Source organism: Accipiter gentilis, chromosome 16, assembly GCF_929443795.1.
Source record: "Accipiter gentilis chromosome 16, bAccGen1.1, whole genome shotgun sequence".
NCBI classification, from domain to species: domain Eukaryota; kingdom Metazoa; phylum Chordata; class Aves; order Accipitriformes; family Accipitridae; genus Astur; species Astur gentilis.
Genome location: NC_064895.1, coordinates 23045173 through 23065063, shown reverse-complemented (window position 1 = coordinate 23065063; position 19891 = coordinate 23045173). Strand labels below are relative to the sequence as shown.

Sequence of the window (19891 nt, the reverse complement as noted above, 5' to 3'; positions counted from 1 at the left end):
CAAAATGAAGTGGGAACTGGAATCTTTAGGTAGACTTCCCATTAAATTAGTATATTACAGAAGAGATAGGGAGACTTGGGGTTTTTTTCTGTCTACTTACGGAGGGGAAAAAAAAAAATCAGTACTTGTGTGGGGTTTGGGGTTTATGTGGTTTTTTGTTTGTTTGTTTCTTTGTTTTTTTTTTTTTTGTTTTTTTTTTTTTGTTGTTTTTTTTATTTTTACTGACTGGCATGCTCTCCTCTGACAGAAATCCAACAAACTAACCAGCCTTTCTAAGGATGAATTTTTTTCTAGATTGCTAGCACAGAACAACCTCAAAGCGTAGATATAGGCGGGGGGGGGGGGAAAGCACCACACCTTGAGTACATTAAATATACCTTTGGAGCGCCCAAAGACCTGCTGTACTGAATGGAGGACGGTTGTTCAAGATAAACCTGCTGCTTAAAAGCTAATCAGAAATAAACCCAAATATTTTTATAGTGAATTTAACAGAGGAAATGACCCTAAAACACACACCACAGTCTCTTCTCAACAATTTGCCATGCAAAGATACATCCTCTGTCAGTCATCTGCTTGGACAAGCACTGAAGTTCTCAGAAAAAGGACAGTCTCAAATGTCTGTGCATTGGAATCCATCATCAGAGAAATAAGAACTTTAAATTGAACATCAGTCCATTCAGTCAGCTACAGTACATCCGAATTATCCTCTTCATCCACAGGGACACCTATCATCGAAGCAGCATCCCTCCGCTTTTGATGCACAAAGACCTCAACATCTTCTGGTGAGGAGAAAACATAACTATCCAGCCAACTCCAGTTTAACCTTTGCGGGGTATAAGAGAGCATGTGCCAAACCCATTTCATGTAAATTCTGCTTGATTTGTGCAAAGACATGGTGCTGCTTAGTGGGAGAGAGGGGAATAAATAGATGGGATAAAACCCAGTTGTTTCTTTGAAAATTCACCATATTTTTGCATTCAGAACACAATAATGTATTTTAAAATTTTGGACCATAGGGAAAGCCGTTTGTAGGTTTGATTGGAAGACATCCTTTGTACTCAATAAAGCCTGTCAGTTCTGTGGAAAAGTCAGTTAACAAAGAGAAATACCCTTTTCTGTTTTCCTTGGCTTTCCTACTGTCCAACTATTGTGCACTTGATTGTCTCCATTCTGTATCTTGGAATTTAAATGTTTCCATACATCCAAGATTAAAAGCTTTTGACTATTACAAAAACTTTTTAGAACAGCTGAAGTAAGACTGGTTTATCATCTTCGTCTTCAGATTGCCTCATCATTTCTATAAGTGAAATCTGCAGCAACTAATTATTTAAACAAACTTTCCAGATTCTTTGTGGCCATTGCAAATCGGATTCTTTGGCGCACTTGTCACATTGATACACTATATACTGGTCTGCTATTTCCTCTTGTGTGCAGGTTTTCTTTAAAAACAAACAAAAAACCAACTATGCCCACAAAAAAACCCCCTGCCCTCTTCCCCAAGTAAAAGCTGCCTAGACTTGACAGGCTTTTGCACAGCATCATTTATACCTCTCTCCAGTTCAGGAAACTTGGCAACACTTAACTACAAGCATATGGATCCTAATGAAGAAAACTGCTGAAATACTACCAAAGTAAATGACTTTGGGGAAGCAGGTGTATGTGCGACTCAGAACTTTTTAAGATCCAGGGGTGTAATTATAAAGAAATTAGAAGGGAAAAGCCCCAGGACTTGCAAAAAATAGGTTATTTCCTGAGGGTTGATTTTTATCCCAGGTGTTACGGATTACATACCTTTTAGGAGATTTCTATGTATGTGAGAATTAAAGAACCCACTTCACTGAAGAGCCACATGACTACAGTATGTGTGAGCCAGTGAAGCAGCTTGAGGAGAGCATAGAATTGCTCGGAAGACCACACACTGATGTCTTATTAGTATCTTCAATAAATACAAGTAATTATTATGTTTTTTCTCCGTACTGGAGATGGGCACCAGATATGCTGAACTTTATAAATCCTTTCTTACCTCTTGTACTTACTTCATTGTTCTGAATGATAACTTTCTGTAGGCAGAGAGACCGTTACCTCTTAACTCAATCTTGTAGGAAACAAAACATATTAGCAACCAACAAAGTGTGAATTCCTCCATCTGTCATCTTGCAGATGAATCTTTTTAAAATGTAATAAGGTTTATTTAAATAATGTTAAATAGAATTGTAAAGAAGCAAACCACGCTCAAGGTTCTTATTTAAAATACTCGATTCTGTGCTTATTATTGCAGGAGCGTTTTGTCGTAAAAGGATATCTTGTTAGATTTTTCTTTCCTGTCCTAATGTAATGACAGAGGGGGAATTTTTGGCATTAGTGTTCATGTTTTTCACAATTTCTGGAAAAACCTATAGTAGTTTTTTTTTCATTTCTGTCATCATGCTGAGTTGTTCGCTAACTCTCTTTCCCTGCAGTCCATTTTAGGAGTTGTAGGGAGTTGCACGACATGAATTGGAAGAAGTAGTCAAGATTGTTCACCTAAACATTTCACCCAGTTCAGTAGCAGTTTGTTGTAGGTTTTTGGTGTGGCTATTAGGCAGAAGTTTTAAAGAGGACATAATTTTTGCACAGTAGAGGTGGAAGACTATGGCTGTAAAATTTCAGTGATCAAAATGCATTCATTGGAAACCTGCATGGGAGTCCACTTGTGTGCTGCTCTTCGAAAGTTGTACTTTGAAAATGTTTAGCACAGTGTGGTGGTGGTGATGGGTAGAACAAAACGGGCTACTTGACAAGAACACTTGTTTTGTGCTAAGTTAAGGTGTGCCAGTACATTCTGCCTGCCAAACTGAACATCCTCTGTGAGATGCTTCAAAAATGGAAGCAAATGCACTGAACCTTGGTTTTATATTATAGTGTCAGTTTGGGCAGAAATGCATTCAGGTTATTTGCTGTTGGCATGATACATTTTATTTTGCTTTGACAATACTTTACTCATGTTTTTCTTCCTCTTAATCAGTGTGCATTTAGTTCTTAGAAATAAAAAGCTCTTTAATGTTTCACAAGATACAGGATTTTTGCAGTTTTCCTGTCACTGAAATGGATGTACAGTATGCACAAGAGAGTCCCTCAAAAAGAGACACCAATTATTAGTCTTCAAATGTAATTGCTCCTGAGAATTGAAAAGTAGAAATGGAGACTAATTGTGTATCTGATCACCTGAGAATTCAATTTTAAAAATAGGCTACAGGCTATTATTTCCTAATTTTGCAATTCTTTGGAGATGTACAAGCGGTGATTAAAATGACTGTTAGAAAGTGATATTACAGCATTTATTAATAGAAAAATTGGAAAGCTCCTGAGCTGCTGAATCTTTTGTCATAAAGATACTAAGCTAGTTTTTAAAGTGACAGGCATTCAGAGTGCTATATATCTCTAGCACATCTTTGATTTAAGCTTTGGTTTAGTGCCCCCCCCCATTTTTTTTTTAATCTGGTATGCTTGTTCGATGAGAAGTGGACCAATTTAAATGGGAATGTGATACCTGGCATTGAAAGAACAAAGCAGGAATTTAGAGGAAGAACCTTGGTTTTGATTTCTCTGATGCACCTGTAGCTACTGTCTAATAGGTTCACATGGTTGATGAAGCATGCCTGCATGGTTTTGATTTCATGACAGGGGTTAGTTAACAAACAAACAAACCAACAACCAGCCTTCGTGCTGTAAATAATTAGTTCCCTATTGCTTAACATAGTGGATGTATTTGAACATATTTAAAATATCACATGTATTTATTTCAAGGTAACTTGTAAATGTGAGTTGCTACATACTTTTTAGATAACAGTCACAGTGCGTGCTCATTGATTTTACACAATTATAGCTACTAACCTTTTTATAAAATTGGAAAGCTTAGTTTAAAAGTTGCAAGAGTCTGATATTTATGGTGATCTTCCATCTTTTGCTTTTTCTCCTTTTTAAAAATGATTTTCAAGTATATATGAAAAAACTCAGGTGGAATTTGAAGTCTCAGCCAAATTAAGTTGTCTTCATAGCTGAAAAATTGGTATATTTTATTGTTATCCCCCAATTTATGTATATGAAAGATGGGGATGGAAAATTGTCTGTCCTTCATATTAATTGCTTCCTTTTTTATTTTGCAACACTTTGTAAGCAATCACCTTTGTTCCTTGTTGCTGCATGGATCTTGTAAAAATATATATGCCAGTAGCACTGAAAGAACATGAGAGGATAGAGAGAGAAACAAGGCAGGATTCAGTTTTGGGGACTTGGTGCTACCAAAAGACCAGTACAAAAATAGAGTAGAAGTAGTGCAAGACCTGGCAGGGAGGAGGAAGTCTGATTAAAAAAAATAATGTTGTTTGCAAATAATTCAACTAAAGAATTGATTAATTAGCTTCTATAAACACTTTGTTGCAAACCCATAAACTTTTATGTGGCGATACCTCAGTGCAATATGTTTTCCTATAGTGACTATAATTCTCTAAAAGAGTTTTCCCGCTGGAATAACGTTTTACGTTTTTGAAAGGTGGAGTGATGGTGCTACAAAATACAGTGGCATATTAATGTCTCTTGCTGAGAGATACGGAAAAATTTTAATCTAATTTCTAGCTCTGGAGGAAAAAACCCAGACCATTAGTACTGTAAAAGACACAGAGGTATTAAGTCTCTCAGTATTTCATAATTACCAGATCTGTGTTTTTCAGTAATGATGATTAAGCAATTATAGGTAGCCACCTGTAGATATTTACAAAGCTAGGCTAAATTAAAATTCTAGTGCTTTTTAATAGTTTTTCTACTCTTTTGGTTATATTAGTAAAATTATGAAACTCTAAAAAGTCTGAAACATTTTTCTTGATAGTAGAAGTTCACATTTTTCCAAGAGTCCACAGTATGCTTTTTTAACAAGAGATTTCATCTCTTCCATATTTTACTCATGAAACATTTTTCTTTGTACTGCTTATTTTCTCAGTCTGTAAAAGTTTAAAGTCAGTGATGTTCATCCAGTATAACAAAATTACTTTGCTACTAAAAAATATTTTCATATAGAGATATTAAAGTAAAAAAGGAGGAGAGGGACTAGCCTGTTAAAATTGCACACATACTTTAGACAGTATTCAGGAAGAAGAAAGAGTGATGACAGACCTATAACCCTGGGCTGAAAATACGCTATGTATCACACTATATAGTGAAAAAGTAGGTCATTTTAACCTCAATGTGGAATTCATTTCTTACTATATTTCAATATACCTGTACATAATTTCTAGGTACACAACACTGTCACTGGATTATGACCTGATACCTTTTGGCAGATGCTTTGTGGACCTTGACAATTAAGTATTACTGATTGTTTTTAGCTTTAGGCATGTTTGAAATATATGTAGCACAGCAATGCTATTTCATGGAAGATATTTTTGTTTTTGTGTGCACTAGGGTACTGTGGAGCTGACATAAAAGCACTTTGCACTGAGGCTGCCTTGATTGCCCTGAGACGACGCTATCCCCAGATTTATGTGAGCAGTCAGAAACTACAGCTTGATGTTTCTTCAGTAGTTCTCAGCGCACAGGATTTTTATCATGCAATGCAGAATATTGTGCCTGCTTCCCAACGTGCCGTGACGTCTTCAGGACATGCATTATCTCCTGTGATCAGACCGCTGTTGGAGCGTACTTTCACCAACCTTCTTGAGGTTTTACACAAAGTTTTTCCTCATGCTGAATTTAGCCAGGGTGACAAAAGTGAAGGTATGTGGTTTGGGTTTTTTTTTCAAATGCTGTTTCAATTTGGAAGTATTTCAGCTGGCTTTCTTGTATTGCTAGCCTTAAACCTGACGTGTGTTTGGTTCAGTGTTTTTTGTACGTAAATTCAGTTTGCTTGGATGCGTGCATAATTATTTTTGCTGATTCCACGTTGCTGTGGAATTTAATAAACTGACCTATATAGGCCAAGATCCCTTAGCTATGAGTGCCACCTGAAAAAAGGGGAATGTCCAAGTAATTTACAATTTAAAAATGAGAAACAATGGGCCGTAATCAGGTGGTAGAACAAAAGCAAACAGTGAGATTATGTTGCTCAGTATGTTAGGACCTGAAATTGTTGCTCTTGTCCTGAGTGTCAGTTAGCTGTCCCCAATCCTTTGCTTGCTGATGGTGCAGAAGCAGGCTGCAAAGAAGTGCTGTGGGAAGCTTGCAGCTTGGCAGGTGAGACTGTGGTTAGCCAAGATACCTGAGCCTGTGTAATGGTCATCTGGTGGTTAAGGAGAAAGTCCTGAGACTTCCTTCCACTTGAACTGACCCGATACACTCCTGATCCTCTGAGTTGATTCTGCTGGCTTAGCCAAGTGGAGAACTATTTGCTGTTTAGTCAAGTTAGCTTTTTGCCAAATTAGTGAGTAAAATCAACTCACTAAGGGGTCAGATGTATGCCAGAACCCTGCTGCAATGGGAGCAATGTGAGTGCATTGAGGAAGCAGGGAATAAGAAGGAATGCGACTGACTGTTTTGACTGGCAGTGAGTCAATAGGTTCTGGGTTTTTTTTACCCAGCTCTTCTCTGAGACATACATTAATAGTTACCCTTGTCATTTCTTGGAAGTTAAACGTTGAACAAGATACCTTGGTTTTGATACCTACTTATTCTGACATACTATTTTCTACTGTTCTTATCTGGGATCACCCTCCCCCCTCCAACTGTGTAAACAGTACTTGTGGTTATGTGTGATTAGCTTGAAAATAGCCTGGTCGTGAAGCAAATCTGTGACATCCATGACTTTCTTTTCATTCCTATTCCAGAGCACACTTTCAGACTGCAGCCGAGGCAGCTTAAGCTGATCCTTGTGCTGGCTGCTGCAGTTCCTCCAGCCCAGCTGTGCATTTTTGCTCTATCCCTTCCACTTACTTCAGTATGTCAGGCGTTTTGTTAGACCATGTTAGCAAGCAAACTTGTCCAAAAATGATGTATTTTTTCAGGTTAGTTTTCTGCTGACTGTGGGATAGCTGGAGGTTTTAACAAGTGTTGGAGTTGGCATGAGTTGGGGCCGGGGGAGCATGTGGTGGTGGGTAGGGGGAAGTGAGCTGGCTTGCAGCTGCAGTTAGATCATATTAGGCTCTTGTAACCAAAGTTGTTTAAGATGCTTAAGTCTGTATACTGTTGACCTGTTGGTAATGCCCAATTTAGAGATTGTCGTTATTGTTGAAGAATTGAATTAGGCATCCCTGTCTTTGTTGCAAAGTTCTAATACAGAATATTTTCTTCAGTTACATTCTTTACATCCCCATTTATTACTGCTAAGTGAGTTTGGAAGCATCCATTGATTTAAATAGTAGCTTTACTAGATAATCCTACTGCTATGGCTACTTTTAAATGTTTGTAGATAATCGATTTTGAAGATACATGAACTAAGGTTTCTTTTAATGTTTCCTCTGTACTTTAGTTTTTCTTCTTACCCCCTTAAACCCAAGAAAATACTGAATAATAAGTTTAATCTGTGTTAAAACCAGCAAAATCCACGTTCGTGTACAAGGATTTTAAATGTAAATGTAGATTACACACTAGGGCTTCAGTTTTTCTTGAACTGAGAGCCAGGTATAGTAGCACATCCTTATTGGTGTGCTTACAATCTGCAAATCTAGTTTTTTACACGTCTTTGCAGTTCACTAATATTTCCTGTTTCTTGTAATTCAGTGAGTCAGACGCTCAAGTAAAGGATGTCATAGAGGCCCCTGATGCCTGGGATTAAAAGATGGGCTGCCTTTTTAATAATTACATATTTTAGGAAGTGAAAGCTCTGTCCAGTGCATGAACATAAGACTTACCCTATGGTCTACATTTGTGTCATAGCAAAAATTCTGCCTGTTTAGGGACTGCAGTGAGTCAAGGGTTAGGAGGCCTATGTCCAGTTGATTTGAAGGCCTCTGTCCTTGCCTGGAGCTAAATGTCCAGCAGCTTCTGAACTGCTTTTTCTTGTTATGGACTAGCTTTTGGCCACTGGTTGGGGTCTGCAAGCCTTTTCTTATCTTTGCCCCCTGAGGAATGATTGTCAAGTGTGTGACTGCATCATGCCTTGCCAAGGGATGTGGCATGTCCTTGTCCCATACCAGCAGAATGTTATTCCTGCCCAGCCTACCTTGAATCCAGTTTCTTCAATGACACAGCCAACTAAGGGAACCTTTGTTGAGAAATTTTCATGGCACTGTACGTCTAGATGCATAGCCCTTAGATGGCGTCCCCATCCAACACTTAACGCTGCTTTGAAGTTGATTCCTTTGTCCCGTGGCAGTGGTTTGATTAGTGTAGCAGGACCTGGCTTCATGTAAATGGGGCAAATAATGCAGTGGGTCATATATTTGAGAATAACACTTAGATACGTCTGTATTTCACAGTTTCATTTCACAGCAGTCCATTTTTCTAAGTGACTGTGGCCACCTTGAGCTGCTGTTAGGAAGTCCGGTGGTTGCCCTGAACGGCAGTATGCTGCAGTGACTCTGGGCTGCTCTCAGAAATTATGTCCATCCATTGCAGAGTATTTTGTCCCTCAGGAGACCTGGCCCCTGCACTGCTCTAACTGTACAGCTGAGTGACTGTGACCATTTTCATCCCATCGTTGCAGACTGATTTCTCTATGGGAATGAGAATGAGTGGCTTGCTTAGGGTGACATGAATGTTTCCTGGGGCAAGTAAAGATGTTGCAGCAGTTTTTTTCCCATTATCAAATCACAGCAGTCTGCTCTTAATCCTGTTGCAGCTCTAGTAGCTAATTTAGCTGTGCCTGATTTTTGACTGTCAACTGGTTGTTCTGTTTTAGTGCCATATTTGTATTTTTTGCAGTTGTTTATCCCTGCAGTCTGGCTTTTGAATGTAATCAGTCTTCTAGCTTTTTGTTTCTGAAGGTCTATGTAGAGAGTACTTCAGCTCATTATTAGCAAAGGAATTAAAATAGGTTAAGGTGTAGCATATAAGCATGGAACGAATTGAGCTGATTTTGATAAAAAGTAACTTGACGTTCTTTGGCAGATTATCAGAGGGTGGAAAACAATTCTTCATAAACATACATTGTCTAGGTAGTCGTGCTGAGAATAACTTTGGAAGAAGTGTACCTCAAAATTTGGGCACTTAAGTACAAAATTCTATATAGTTTGAGGAATTACAGATTTTATAACTTTATTCTTGAAAAACCTCTAGCTGTGAAATAAAGGCAAAGGAAGCATTTCATAACAAGTTAAACATTTGTTGTATTTGTGAAGTTGTTCTGCTTGATGATTTAAAAAAACAAATTGTAATTATGGTTAGACTTCTACAATATTTAATTTGTTTTGGTTTTTGAAGTAATAAGTACTTATTATTCTGTGTTCTAATATTTAGACAGTTTTAACTCATTTTTTCTACATTTGAAAATGTTATAAATTACATGAAGAAAATTGTAATGTCTTTTCTTGTTTGTTGTGCGTGCACTTAGAAGTGATAAGGTTCTAATTAATATATTTCTTGGAACAGATGTAGCAAGTCTAATATTAGATGATAGTGAAGATGAGAATGCTTCATCAATTTTTGAGACGAGCTGTCACTCAGGATCACCAAAGAAACAGTCATCAGCTGCTATACATAAACCCTACCTTCATTTTACAATGTGAGTGTTTTTCTAAATGCATATAACCAGATAGATGAAACCATGAAATTCTTACATAAGAAGAGGTAACAAAGATGATCTTTTGCTTTGTGATGGCAATGGTGTTCTGTAATAGAAACATGTAAGTGCATGGAAAAGAGTATTTTAGATATGTGAATGGCTTTAGGAGAGACCACATCCTAGACAGTAATCAGAAATATTTTGCAACAGACAGGTATAGCTTAGAAGTAAGGATATTAAGAGCAATTATTAATTGTAGCAAGCCATTTTGATTTGAAAGATTAAGAACTGGGAAGAGAGGTATGTAGGAATATTGTGGAGGGATTTTTTGCTTTTTCTTGGTCTAAAGTATTGTTGAGCTTCAGTGTATGCAGCTGTTTGGATGCTTTATATAATTAATGCATTCAGCATTTCTAACATTTTTTTTTCATGGAAAGTTTTGGGAAAATGGGAATTTAGAAAGTGTACGTGAAATTTGAATGAGTGTTTTGTATTAAGAATAGTTTTAAACTACTTTATAGGATGAGTTCTGCAGGTAGTTTACTAAATAAAGAAAATGAGGTTAGGAAGTCTGTTCAATACTGTTCAGTACTGTTTAGTAGAGCCATCTTGTGGAAAGCTGCTAAAATTTTTGTGCTAAATAGTAATGCCAGAACAGTGTTTATGGGAATCTAGGCTTAAAAATAAGGCTTTAAGTTAAAATAGTTTGAGATACATAGTCAGGTATTTTAATGCCAAATTTAACCTTTTCTTGTGAGGTTGGGAGAGGGGAACCCAAACCCCAAATGCCGATACGTATTTGTGTAGATGTGTGTCTAAATAAAATAATCTGGAAGATGATGTTTATTTTTGTAAAGTACGTAAGCCTGCCTTAGTCTGTCTTTCTGAGCATCTTTGATTGCTATCTGTGTGTGTAACCCTTCCACCACCAGAACTGAAAAGCCAAAGGTCAACAATGTTCATAGCTGTTATAAAATATTTAACCTGAAATAAGACCAGCCAGTCTTGTTTCACTGCCTGAGCTGATTGATGTGCAGATAAAAATGCCTTAGTGAGAGAAAATGCAAACTAATAAAAAAACCTTTGTTTCATAATCAGTTTTCTATAAATGGACTTTTAATACAAAAACCTAATGCTTCTTTCTTCAGGTCTCACTTGTCCCCACAACAGGGCAAAACCCCCAAAACAAACAAACAAAAAACCCCTAAAATCTTTGTATGAACTCCTTAGCATTTCTTCTCAACAGCAAAACTAAAAAATAAGTTTACCTTTGCAGTTTTTCCTTTAAAATCTTCTGTCTGGAAATCTACTGAATAGAAGTGTATGGATATGCTAGAATAGAAGATGAACAGTGATTTTATTTAGTCCTACTTCAGGTCCTATTTCTTAAATAAAGAAAGCATTGGAATATTAGGTGGTTCTTGGAAGTCTTGGGTAGCGCTTACGGGATGAATGGATTGATCTGGGATTCCTGAGGCTACTGAAGAGATGCTTTACTAGTTAGGAATGAACTAGACATTAAAGTCCATTAAGTCTTTTTATATGATCAAGGAATTGGTTTTAAATAAACTGCTTATAATAAAAATTGTCATGAATTTAATATGTGCATAGCTTTGCACAGATGAGTTTGAATTAAATTGTTGTGAAATCAAAGAGTAGACAAAGCTTGAGTTATCGAGACTTGGAGTAGTGTTGAGGTATCGTAGAGTTAGTTGAATCTTTTTAGGTAATAGTAGGAAACAATTACCCATTACTGAAAGTCTTTTGGATTCTAAAATATCTTATTATATGTATCCATCCATTGATAACATTGGCATGTTAATTGTATTTTGTAACTGTTGCTTTGTTGCAGGTCAGCTTATCACCAGCCAACCTCTTACCGACCAAGATTACTGCTATCTGGAGAGAGAGGTTCGGGTCAGACTTCGCACCTTGCTCCAGCACTATTGCACAGTCTTGAAAAATTCTCTGTACACAGGCTAGATCTGCCAGCACTTTATTCAGTCAGTGCCAAAACGCCTGAAGAATCATGTGCACAGGTGACATTTCAGATTCTCTTGTAATGAGTAAATTATGTAATTCTGGAACAGATTAGTTGCATCAATATAAAAGCAGCTAACTGGAATGTAACTTAAAAGCCAGGTTTTCATAGGCTCCTTCTATTTTCATGTTTAAAAGAAAGGGCTCTCTAGAGGGTGATAGAGATCTCTGCTGACTAGTGAGAGTAATTACATTTTTAACTTGCCCCCTCAGTCACATACCTAATGTCAAGTAAGCTTAATTTGGGTATTTGGTTCCTGATTTTCATTTTATTAGCTTGTGTATGAACTGGTGTGATGTAGTTCTAGGTTCATTTATTTAGTTTTAAATGTTTTAGGTTTCAAAACAGTTTGTGGTGGATTTTGCTTGGATTGCAAACTAATTTAATTTTCATCTTGATTGTTCAGTCTTAGCAAGTTTTTAAAACATATATGGTAAGTAGTTGTTTTGTAGCCTTCCTAGCACATTGGCGTAAAATAATTGTATGATACTGCTAAGAGGCACAAACACTTGTTTAGAAAGCATTTATCATTAGGTGATTTTATTTTACTGGAACTTCTATATATAAAATACCACAACCAGGAGTCATTTCCTAGTCCGCAGTAATTGTATTACTCACAAGTGATAAGAACAATTAGTTTATCCATTTAAATACCACTGTTTCTTTTAATTAGATCTTTCGTGAAGCTCGAAGAACAGTACCAAGTATTGTTTACATGCCTCATATTGGTGATTGGTGGGAAGCTGTCAGTGAAACTGTGAGAGCTACTTTTCTAACTTTGCTGCAAGATATACCATCCTTCTCCCCTATATTTCTACTGTCTACCTCTGAGTCCATGTATAGTGAATTGCCTGAAGAGGTAAGTTTATTGTGGAAGGAGGCATTGTTAGGGAGGTATGTGCTCTTCAGAACGTTTTGATCATGTAAAACCATTGTTTTGCAGTGGTTTTCTAACTTAATTTAAAATATGTGAAACTGAAAATGTAATATTAATTAAATGTTTGTAATTTTCTTTAATGAGGGATGTACATCCATATTACCGATTTTCATAATTTCCATGCTACTTTGCTGAGAAGACAAAATTGTTTGTTTTGTCAATTGTTCATTTTGACAAATTACTCCAGTATAATTAAATGCAGATTTAGTCTAAAGGCCTAATCTTTAGCTCTACATCTTCTGAGGCTCAGGATGGGGGAGGGCAATTCCTATATTTTTCCTCAACATTTTCTTTGATTTTTTTTCTTCTTTCCCTTCTGCCCTTTCTCTTCTCACTACAGAGGTGGCCATTGTTAGGATCATGGGATACTGAAAGTTTAGTTACTACAGAAAATTCAGTGAGAATTACAAGTATTTGTTTTCCCAGGGTTGTGCATGCAGCTTTAGGTAGATTTTACTATCTTCTCTTCTGTGGCTAATTTTGAGTAGTTTATAACTAGTGTTTTAGTATGGTCATTAATAATGTATTTTTGAGTGGGGGCTCAATTTTCTTTTTTTTTTTTTTTAGGTGAAATGTATTTTCAGAATCCAGTATGAAGAGGTTTTTTATATTCAAAGACCAAGTGAAGAAGACAGATTGCGATTTTTCAAAGGGTTAATTCTTGATGAGGCAGCAATGCCCCCACCAAGAAGGAAACAGGCTGGTAAACTAAGTTACAGTAAAACCAATAATAATGTCATCTGAATGTTTTATTTTGTGATATTTTCCTTTTTCAAAAGGTGTGGGTAAATGACGCTTCGTGTAATTAACATTTGACAGTGTTAATCAGTGCCCAGAATAAATTTCATGCATTACAGTTATCAGTTTTGGAAAATGGAGAGCTGTGGGGTTAAGGATGCAGTGATAGGTCGATGAGGCAGATTAATTATGTAATGAAATCTGGAGTGGCATAATCCCAAGAGCCACTGTGTTGTTAGTATTTCCGTTGTCTGACTTCTTGTTTTTTTCCCTAGCTCTTCGTGCTCTGGAAGTTCTTCCTCTTGCACTGCCATGTCCTGCCCGAGAGCTGTCAGAAGCAGAAAAACAGCGAATGGAGGACCAGGAAGAGAACACATTGAGAGAGCTGCGGTTGTTTCTCAGGGATGTTACCAAGAGGCTGGCCACAGACAAACGCTTTAACATCTTCAGCAAACCGGTGGATATTGAAGAGGTCTTGTTTCAGTAATGTGCAAACAATGAAGTTGAAACTATTAGAAAAAGAATATAAATTAAAAAAAGGAAATTGATGCATTAATAAGAAAAATAGATGTTTGATCCATGATCTTTACAATCTAAAATGCTGAATTTTAGCTGGTGAGATAGTCACAGCTTCATCATCTGTGATGCAAGGAGTTGGAGCATGTTCTTTGGCTATATCAGTGACCTATTAAAAAACCTTGTGCATTCCTGTCAATTTTATAACTGAAATCAGCATTTCAAAATGCCATCACTCCTATCCTTACAAGTGCTCCTGAAATATTTGAAACCATAAATACAATTCTGTAATAAATGCTTTTACAACATTGTAATCATAGGCATGATAATATTGGGAAAGTGATCTGTGTTCTGTAATGAATTCAGCATTAATAGTATTGTTGAATAATTTCAGCAGTAATGCTTGTGGATGCCATTAATCACAGATGGTAGCACATTATAAGGCATTAACTGGTCAATTATGGCATATGCACACCTAACTGATGAGACGGTTTGATCTGCAAATCTATTTTCAGGTGCTGCTACATGAATAGGACTACGTTTGGTCTGACTTTGAGATCAGATGCTGGCCCACTGCAAGCTTTGCAAGCTTGCTAAATTAAAAAAGAATGCTTAATTGCTTCTGAAGAGACCCATCTCTTTTGGAAGACATTAAGAGTACATTACAGTACAGCACTGTAAAAAGCAGATTTGCGGTGTAAATTCTATGCAGGATGGAACAGGTGTCTTTTATGGGCCCATGCAGTCTTCTCTTAATTTGAGCTTTCCATAGTGTTCAGCAGCTGACTGATTCTGAAAGACTGAACTCTTTAATGTGGCAACCTACAGTGTGAGCATGGTCTGAGCAGTAACTTTGATTTTTCTTAAGAAACTGCTTGAGAGGTCCATTATTGGTGGAAACACTTCATATACGTAGTAAAGGAAGTTTCTTTCCCCAAAGAAATTCTCGTCTAAACTTGCATAAGGTCACATAAAGAACGAACAAATTACCATCCTTGTTTTGTAGATGGAGAGAATTAAAATGTGAATTTGTTACTTAAACACTTGCCAAAACCCCTGCTAATATATTACAGCACTAGAAATTGAATGTAATCCTTTTCGTCCCACCTGGTGCATTTAAGCACAGGACTATCCTTTCCTTTTCTACAACAGCCTGTCTGCTTGACTGACTGAGAAAATGCATTAAGTTTGTTCCACTCCTACTTGGCATTGCAGAGAATGCTGCTACTTGATAAGTCAAGGATTTTCCTGACTAATTCAGCAGCAATGTTTACAGTTTCCAGTGAAGATTCTTTCTGATGATGTGCTGACATGAAAAGGAAGCCTGTGGCTTGGCTTTCCAATCTCTGAACCAATTATCATCATGTTTCCATAGAGGGAGACAAAAAGAGAATTTTTGCAATTTGAATTTTTCATCATAAATTTCAATTTATATATTTAAGGAATTGGGTGATAGGCTGCTGTCCACTGAAGTAATGCATTAATGTTGGTTTATGTTGTAATGTATTTTTGTATGAATGTCTACAGATACTTTATTAAAAAAGATTCTTATGGAGCCATTTTATGGCTTGATCTGAATTATGTATTTAACTCCTCAGTATTTTGTCAGCCACCATCATACATGCGTGATCTCAAAAGAAAAACCACAATACTGTTTCTGAGGCTGCCAGTATTTTTAATTGATTGTAATCTTAATCACATTGAAACATTCAAGTATAGGGTTTTTTTCTTTGAAGTAACAAATTCATAGATCTTTGGTAAACTTTGTTAGAGTGGCTGTGCTGATGCATTTCACTATCAAGCTTGAGACCCTTATGGTATCATTAATTATGTTACTGTTTTAGTGTACCCTAGTAGTTGCTAAATCTCCAGTTACAAGCTAAGCTCATATTAAGCTGTGAACTATGACACAAGGCTTTCTCTTTAGACTGCCCTTCTTTACAGTCAGGCTAATGTCTTCAGTTGATAAAACCAGAGTCTTTTTTGTTGAATGAGTGATTGAAGAAACTATTCAATAGAAGATATATAAAAGCTGGTAATTTGACTGTTCAGTTTAATGAGAACTTTACCTACAAGGTGAACAGAATATAGCTTCCCTAGCTTTTCCCAGGGTTTTGAGTTAGGCTGATTGTATTTGCCTTTCTAACCCAAGACAGTGTTATAGCACTATATATATAAAAAATAATAGTTCAGTCTAAATAAAATTAAGAATACATTTATGTTAAAATGCTTTGCCTCAAAAATACCATTAAATTCATTTTGGAAGATAAATTGGTGAGCTACTGAAGAAAAAGTAGCTTTGGAAGTCCTATGTTTTATTTAGTCTGATAAAACTTCTGTTTTCAACATAAATTTGTTTAGAAATCAGAATGTTTAGTTAATGTATTAGAGCTAAGCATGTGAAATGAATAATAGTATAAAGATGTGAAATTGGCAGTGTTCAAATGGAATGCATGTGTTCCTGTGTCATTTCTGTATGCTGTTTGTTTATAGGTTTCAGATTACCTTGAAGTTATCAAAGAGCCAATGGACCTATCAACAGTAATAACCAAAATTGATAAACACAACTACTTAACAGCCAAGGATTTCCTAACAGATATTGACCTGATCTGCAGCAATGCATTGGAGTACAATCCGGACAAAGATCCTGGAGGTAAGGACCTGTTTCATTTTGGCCTACCTAAACCTGAAAGCCTGGTATTTAATCATGTATTTGGTTACTATTCAGGCATTTAAATAAACTGCATGCTATCTGATAATTAGGATAAGCAAGTCCTAAGGGTCTGTGTTTGTAGTATTCTGAGGCATGTGGTACACTGGGGGACATTATAAGAGCAGGAGAACTACAGCATTCAGAGTTGTGTTCTAATAAATTGGGTTTTGTAGTTCCTTTTCAAATTTGATAGCTCCTTTTCAGTGAATAGACTTTGTATATGCAACAAAACCCCAACGTAATTTGGAGAGCTCTATAGAGAATCCTGCATGCAATCTGGCAGTGGCCTACTTTATTTCCACATTGGCTTAGAACATTAAATTCACAGACAGAAATTAAGAACTATGTATTTGGGGACAGAAATAAAACAGGATAAATCATCAGGCAAGGAAGTTAGTTGCAGCTGATTAGGGGAGATAAGAAGGCATTGTCTTGACAAAGTGTGATGGGATGCTTTCAATTAAAATGGAATTTGTAGATTGAAATGCATGTAAAAGCTGTACATGCTCAAAGTAAGGGAAGAACATCTTGTGTACTCGCTAGAGCTGCCTTATAGTGTACATCGCCAAAAGAAGGCCTTTCAATTGGCAGCTTCCATCAGTAAAAGAACAACCGCAACGAAACACCCTTTTCATGTAGTTGTATTTAATATATGTGATACTTGGAAATCTGGGTCCATCTACAAATACAGTCCAATGTGTTAAAAAGTCTCTCATTAAATCTTGTGAAATCATTTTACCAGGTTAAAGCCTGTTTTCCTGTATTTTTCTTGCTTCTCAAAGTTTTGATTTTCTGAGGCATTTGCAAATGGTCTCATGTGTGGACTAGGTACAATATAGTCTGGTCAAATAGTTATGCTCGTTCTTCACATTTGCCTTTTGAAACCAGTGCTGGTTCATATCTTTGGAAAATAAACTTTTATTTCTTCAATTTATGATGCATTTTGTTTTACAACTAAAAAAATACATTGATAAAATACAGCAAAAGGTTTTCCATCATCTTGATAATACACTTTTGAGGACTTCTAATGTGTAATTGATGTGAACTAATCAAAGCCAATGGACATTTGGGATTCTGAGTGTCTCTGAAGAGTGCCTGTTTAGAAGATGAGAACTATGAGACATACTTCCTGCATGCAACTGATGTATGTTTGTGACTTTGTGATGGGCTTTGGGAAAAACTGGCATTAATATACATCCTTTGTTCTCATTTTTAGGCCATGTGGACCTGTGGGCTGGGTTGTTTAATTCTAGGAAATGTAGCCTGAAGAGGTTTTTTGAAGTTTTAGAGCAGGTGTTACGGGACTACAGACTTCTAAGGTCAAATCTGCTCAGGGTCATAAACGACATGAGTCGCAGGTTCAGTGTGGCGGAAACATAAAATAGCAAAGACAGCTTGGGGAACATTTAGTGACAGAAGTTTTCATTGAGCTTGTCCAAAGAGAAAGAGTCTTAAGAAATATATTTAGGGAACCAAAACAGGGATATTTTTTGGTTTTCCATGCCATCAGGACTGAGCTGGGAGAAATGGATCTGGCTATTTCTAGGCTAAGTTTTGGATTGGAGTTTCTCATCATTGAGTAGGTAATGAAAGATAGTTCCGTCCTCTGCGTTGTCAATGATGTATTGCTCTTCTGGCACGCAAAATTTCTTGAGCTGTTGTATGAATACACTGCTGAAACAGCACATCATGTCTATGTATGTAAGCATTACATGCATTCAGATGCATTAACTGAATATTAACCTGTAAATGCTCACATTCTCTAAAGCTGGGCATATGTGCTTGCCTCTGCTTCATGCTTGAATTTGCAGAAGAATCATACTGTACCTACTTCTATCCTGTCATTCAGTTGGAAAGGCAATAGGAGTACCAGAGTAGCTGGTTTTATATGCAGTACAGATATTCAAAACTGGCTTCCTTGGTTTTTTTGTATTCCTCCCCCCCGCCCCCCCGGTACTTTGATATAAAATTTCAGCTAGGTTATATAGTAAGATTTGGGTGGGTTGTTTGGGGTTTTTTTTCTTTCCCTCCATTGTTTGACCAGGAAATGTTCTTAAAGGTGTGGAAACATAACCATTGTGTTTTAGACACAATAGTATTCACCTCTTTGAAGGGCTGTCTGTGCGAAAGCCTTGCCCATCAGAGGATATGAGGAAAATAGTAGTTCAATCAAATACTCTTGATTTGATTTTTCTTAAGGTTTTTTTTTTTTTCCCCCTCTTTCTTTCTTTTGCGATGGTATCCTAAGCTTTATCATCTGACCAACTTTTTAAGGTCTAATATCGCAAAATTACATCTGCAAAGAATGCAGTTTATTTTTTGTGATCATAAAACATAATGCTTCACAAATATATGTGGGTAAATATTTCTAGTTTACAGTTGATTGAAGTGGCACTAGATTTCCCCAGGAAACATATGTAGGGCTCATTTGAGCTGGATACTGGATATTCTTTTTCACTCAGCAGTTTTTCCAGCTGTAAAATTTGCTGTTTCTAGAATTATAAACCTCATTTAATAAACATTCACTGATACTCTTAATTGTTGTCTTTAGTGATTATTAAAACAAATCTGCTAATTGCATAACATGTTGTAGACATTAATGTTGATGTTTGCTGTTGAAGTACCTCCATCAGCTGGAAAAAGTAATTCAGTATGGATGAATTGACAAATTAAATATGTTTGTACTAAAAGCAAACAATGAGTATCATAGGTTTCATTGAAAAGCAAGATTCTAGATGTCAATTTTCTCCACATACAAGCTTATTTATTAAGTTAAAATTACTTTTCAAATTTCAACAGCATTGGAAGAATTTCTTTTGTGTGTTTCAAAGGTATGGGAACTGGTCTTCTCTGAAAAAATGTTTTTTCGTGAGTCACATTTAGGCTTCCAGTGTGGGCCATATTTTTTTTGTCTTGTTCCCCAAATAGAAATGAAAATGTAGCAAACTCGAGGCTTGTTTCTTGCCAGTTTTTCTCAATGGAATAAAATGAGAAATAGCTATTCAATATAAGCAATAAAGTAATCTGTTTTAGCACAATTTTTAATTTTCTAGCAGTTGTTAAATAAAAATTAAGCAATAATTTAAGGTTAAAAAAACCAGGGGAGGAATATAAGCATGCCAGGTCTACCTTACAGATTTAGGAGACATCCAGTATGATTTTGCAGGCAGTATAATTGTATGAATGTTCCTAGACCCCAGTGGGTGAATTAATTCCTGGACAAGTCTCTTGTTACTTTTGGGACTCTCTGCACTGTACTCCATTATACTGTGTAGATCTGCCTGTAAGAACGGGTACACTTTCTGATTCTAGCAAGTT

At 36.5% G+C, this 19891-nt stretch overlaps 1 protein-coding gene across 4 annotated transcripts in view; it reads left to right on the top strand.

The window, feature by feature from the left end:
• The window catches only part of ATAD2B (ATPase family AAA domain containing 2B), an 80116-nt gene that overhangs the window by 32338 nt on the left and 27887 nt on the right, over positions 1 to 19891 (top strand). For 3 of the 4 annotated variants that reach the window (XM_049818430.1, XM_049818434.1, XM_049818433.1), the window contains 7 exons: positions 5437 to 5748; positions 9496 to 9628; positions 11481 to 11667; positions 12343 to 12528; positions 13174 to 13309; positions 13620 to 13816; positions 16354 to 16513. In XM_049818430.1, coding sequence (XP_049674387.1) covers positions 5437 to 5748; positions 9496 to 9628; positions 11481 to 11667; positions 12343 to 12528; positions 13174 to 13309; positions 13620 to 13816; positions 16354 to 16513 — 1311 coding nt within the window. The remainder of the gene's footprint in view (positions 1 to 5436; positions 5749 to 9495; positions 9629 to 11480; positions 11668 to 12342; positions 12529 to 13173; positions 13310 to 13619; positions 13817 to 16353; positions 16514 to 19891) is intronic. The other variant, XM_049818432.1, reaches the window with a different exon arrangement.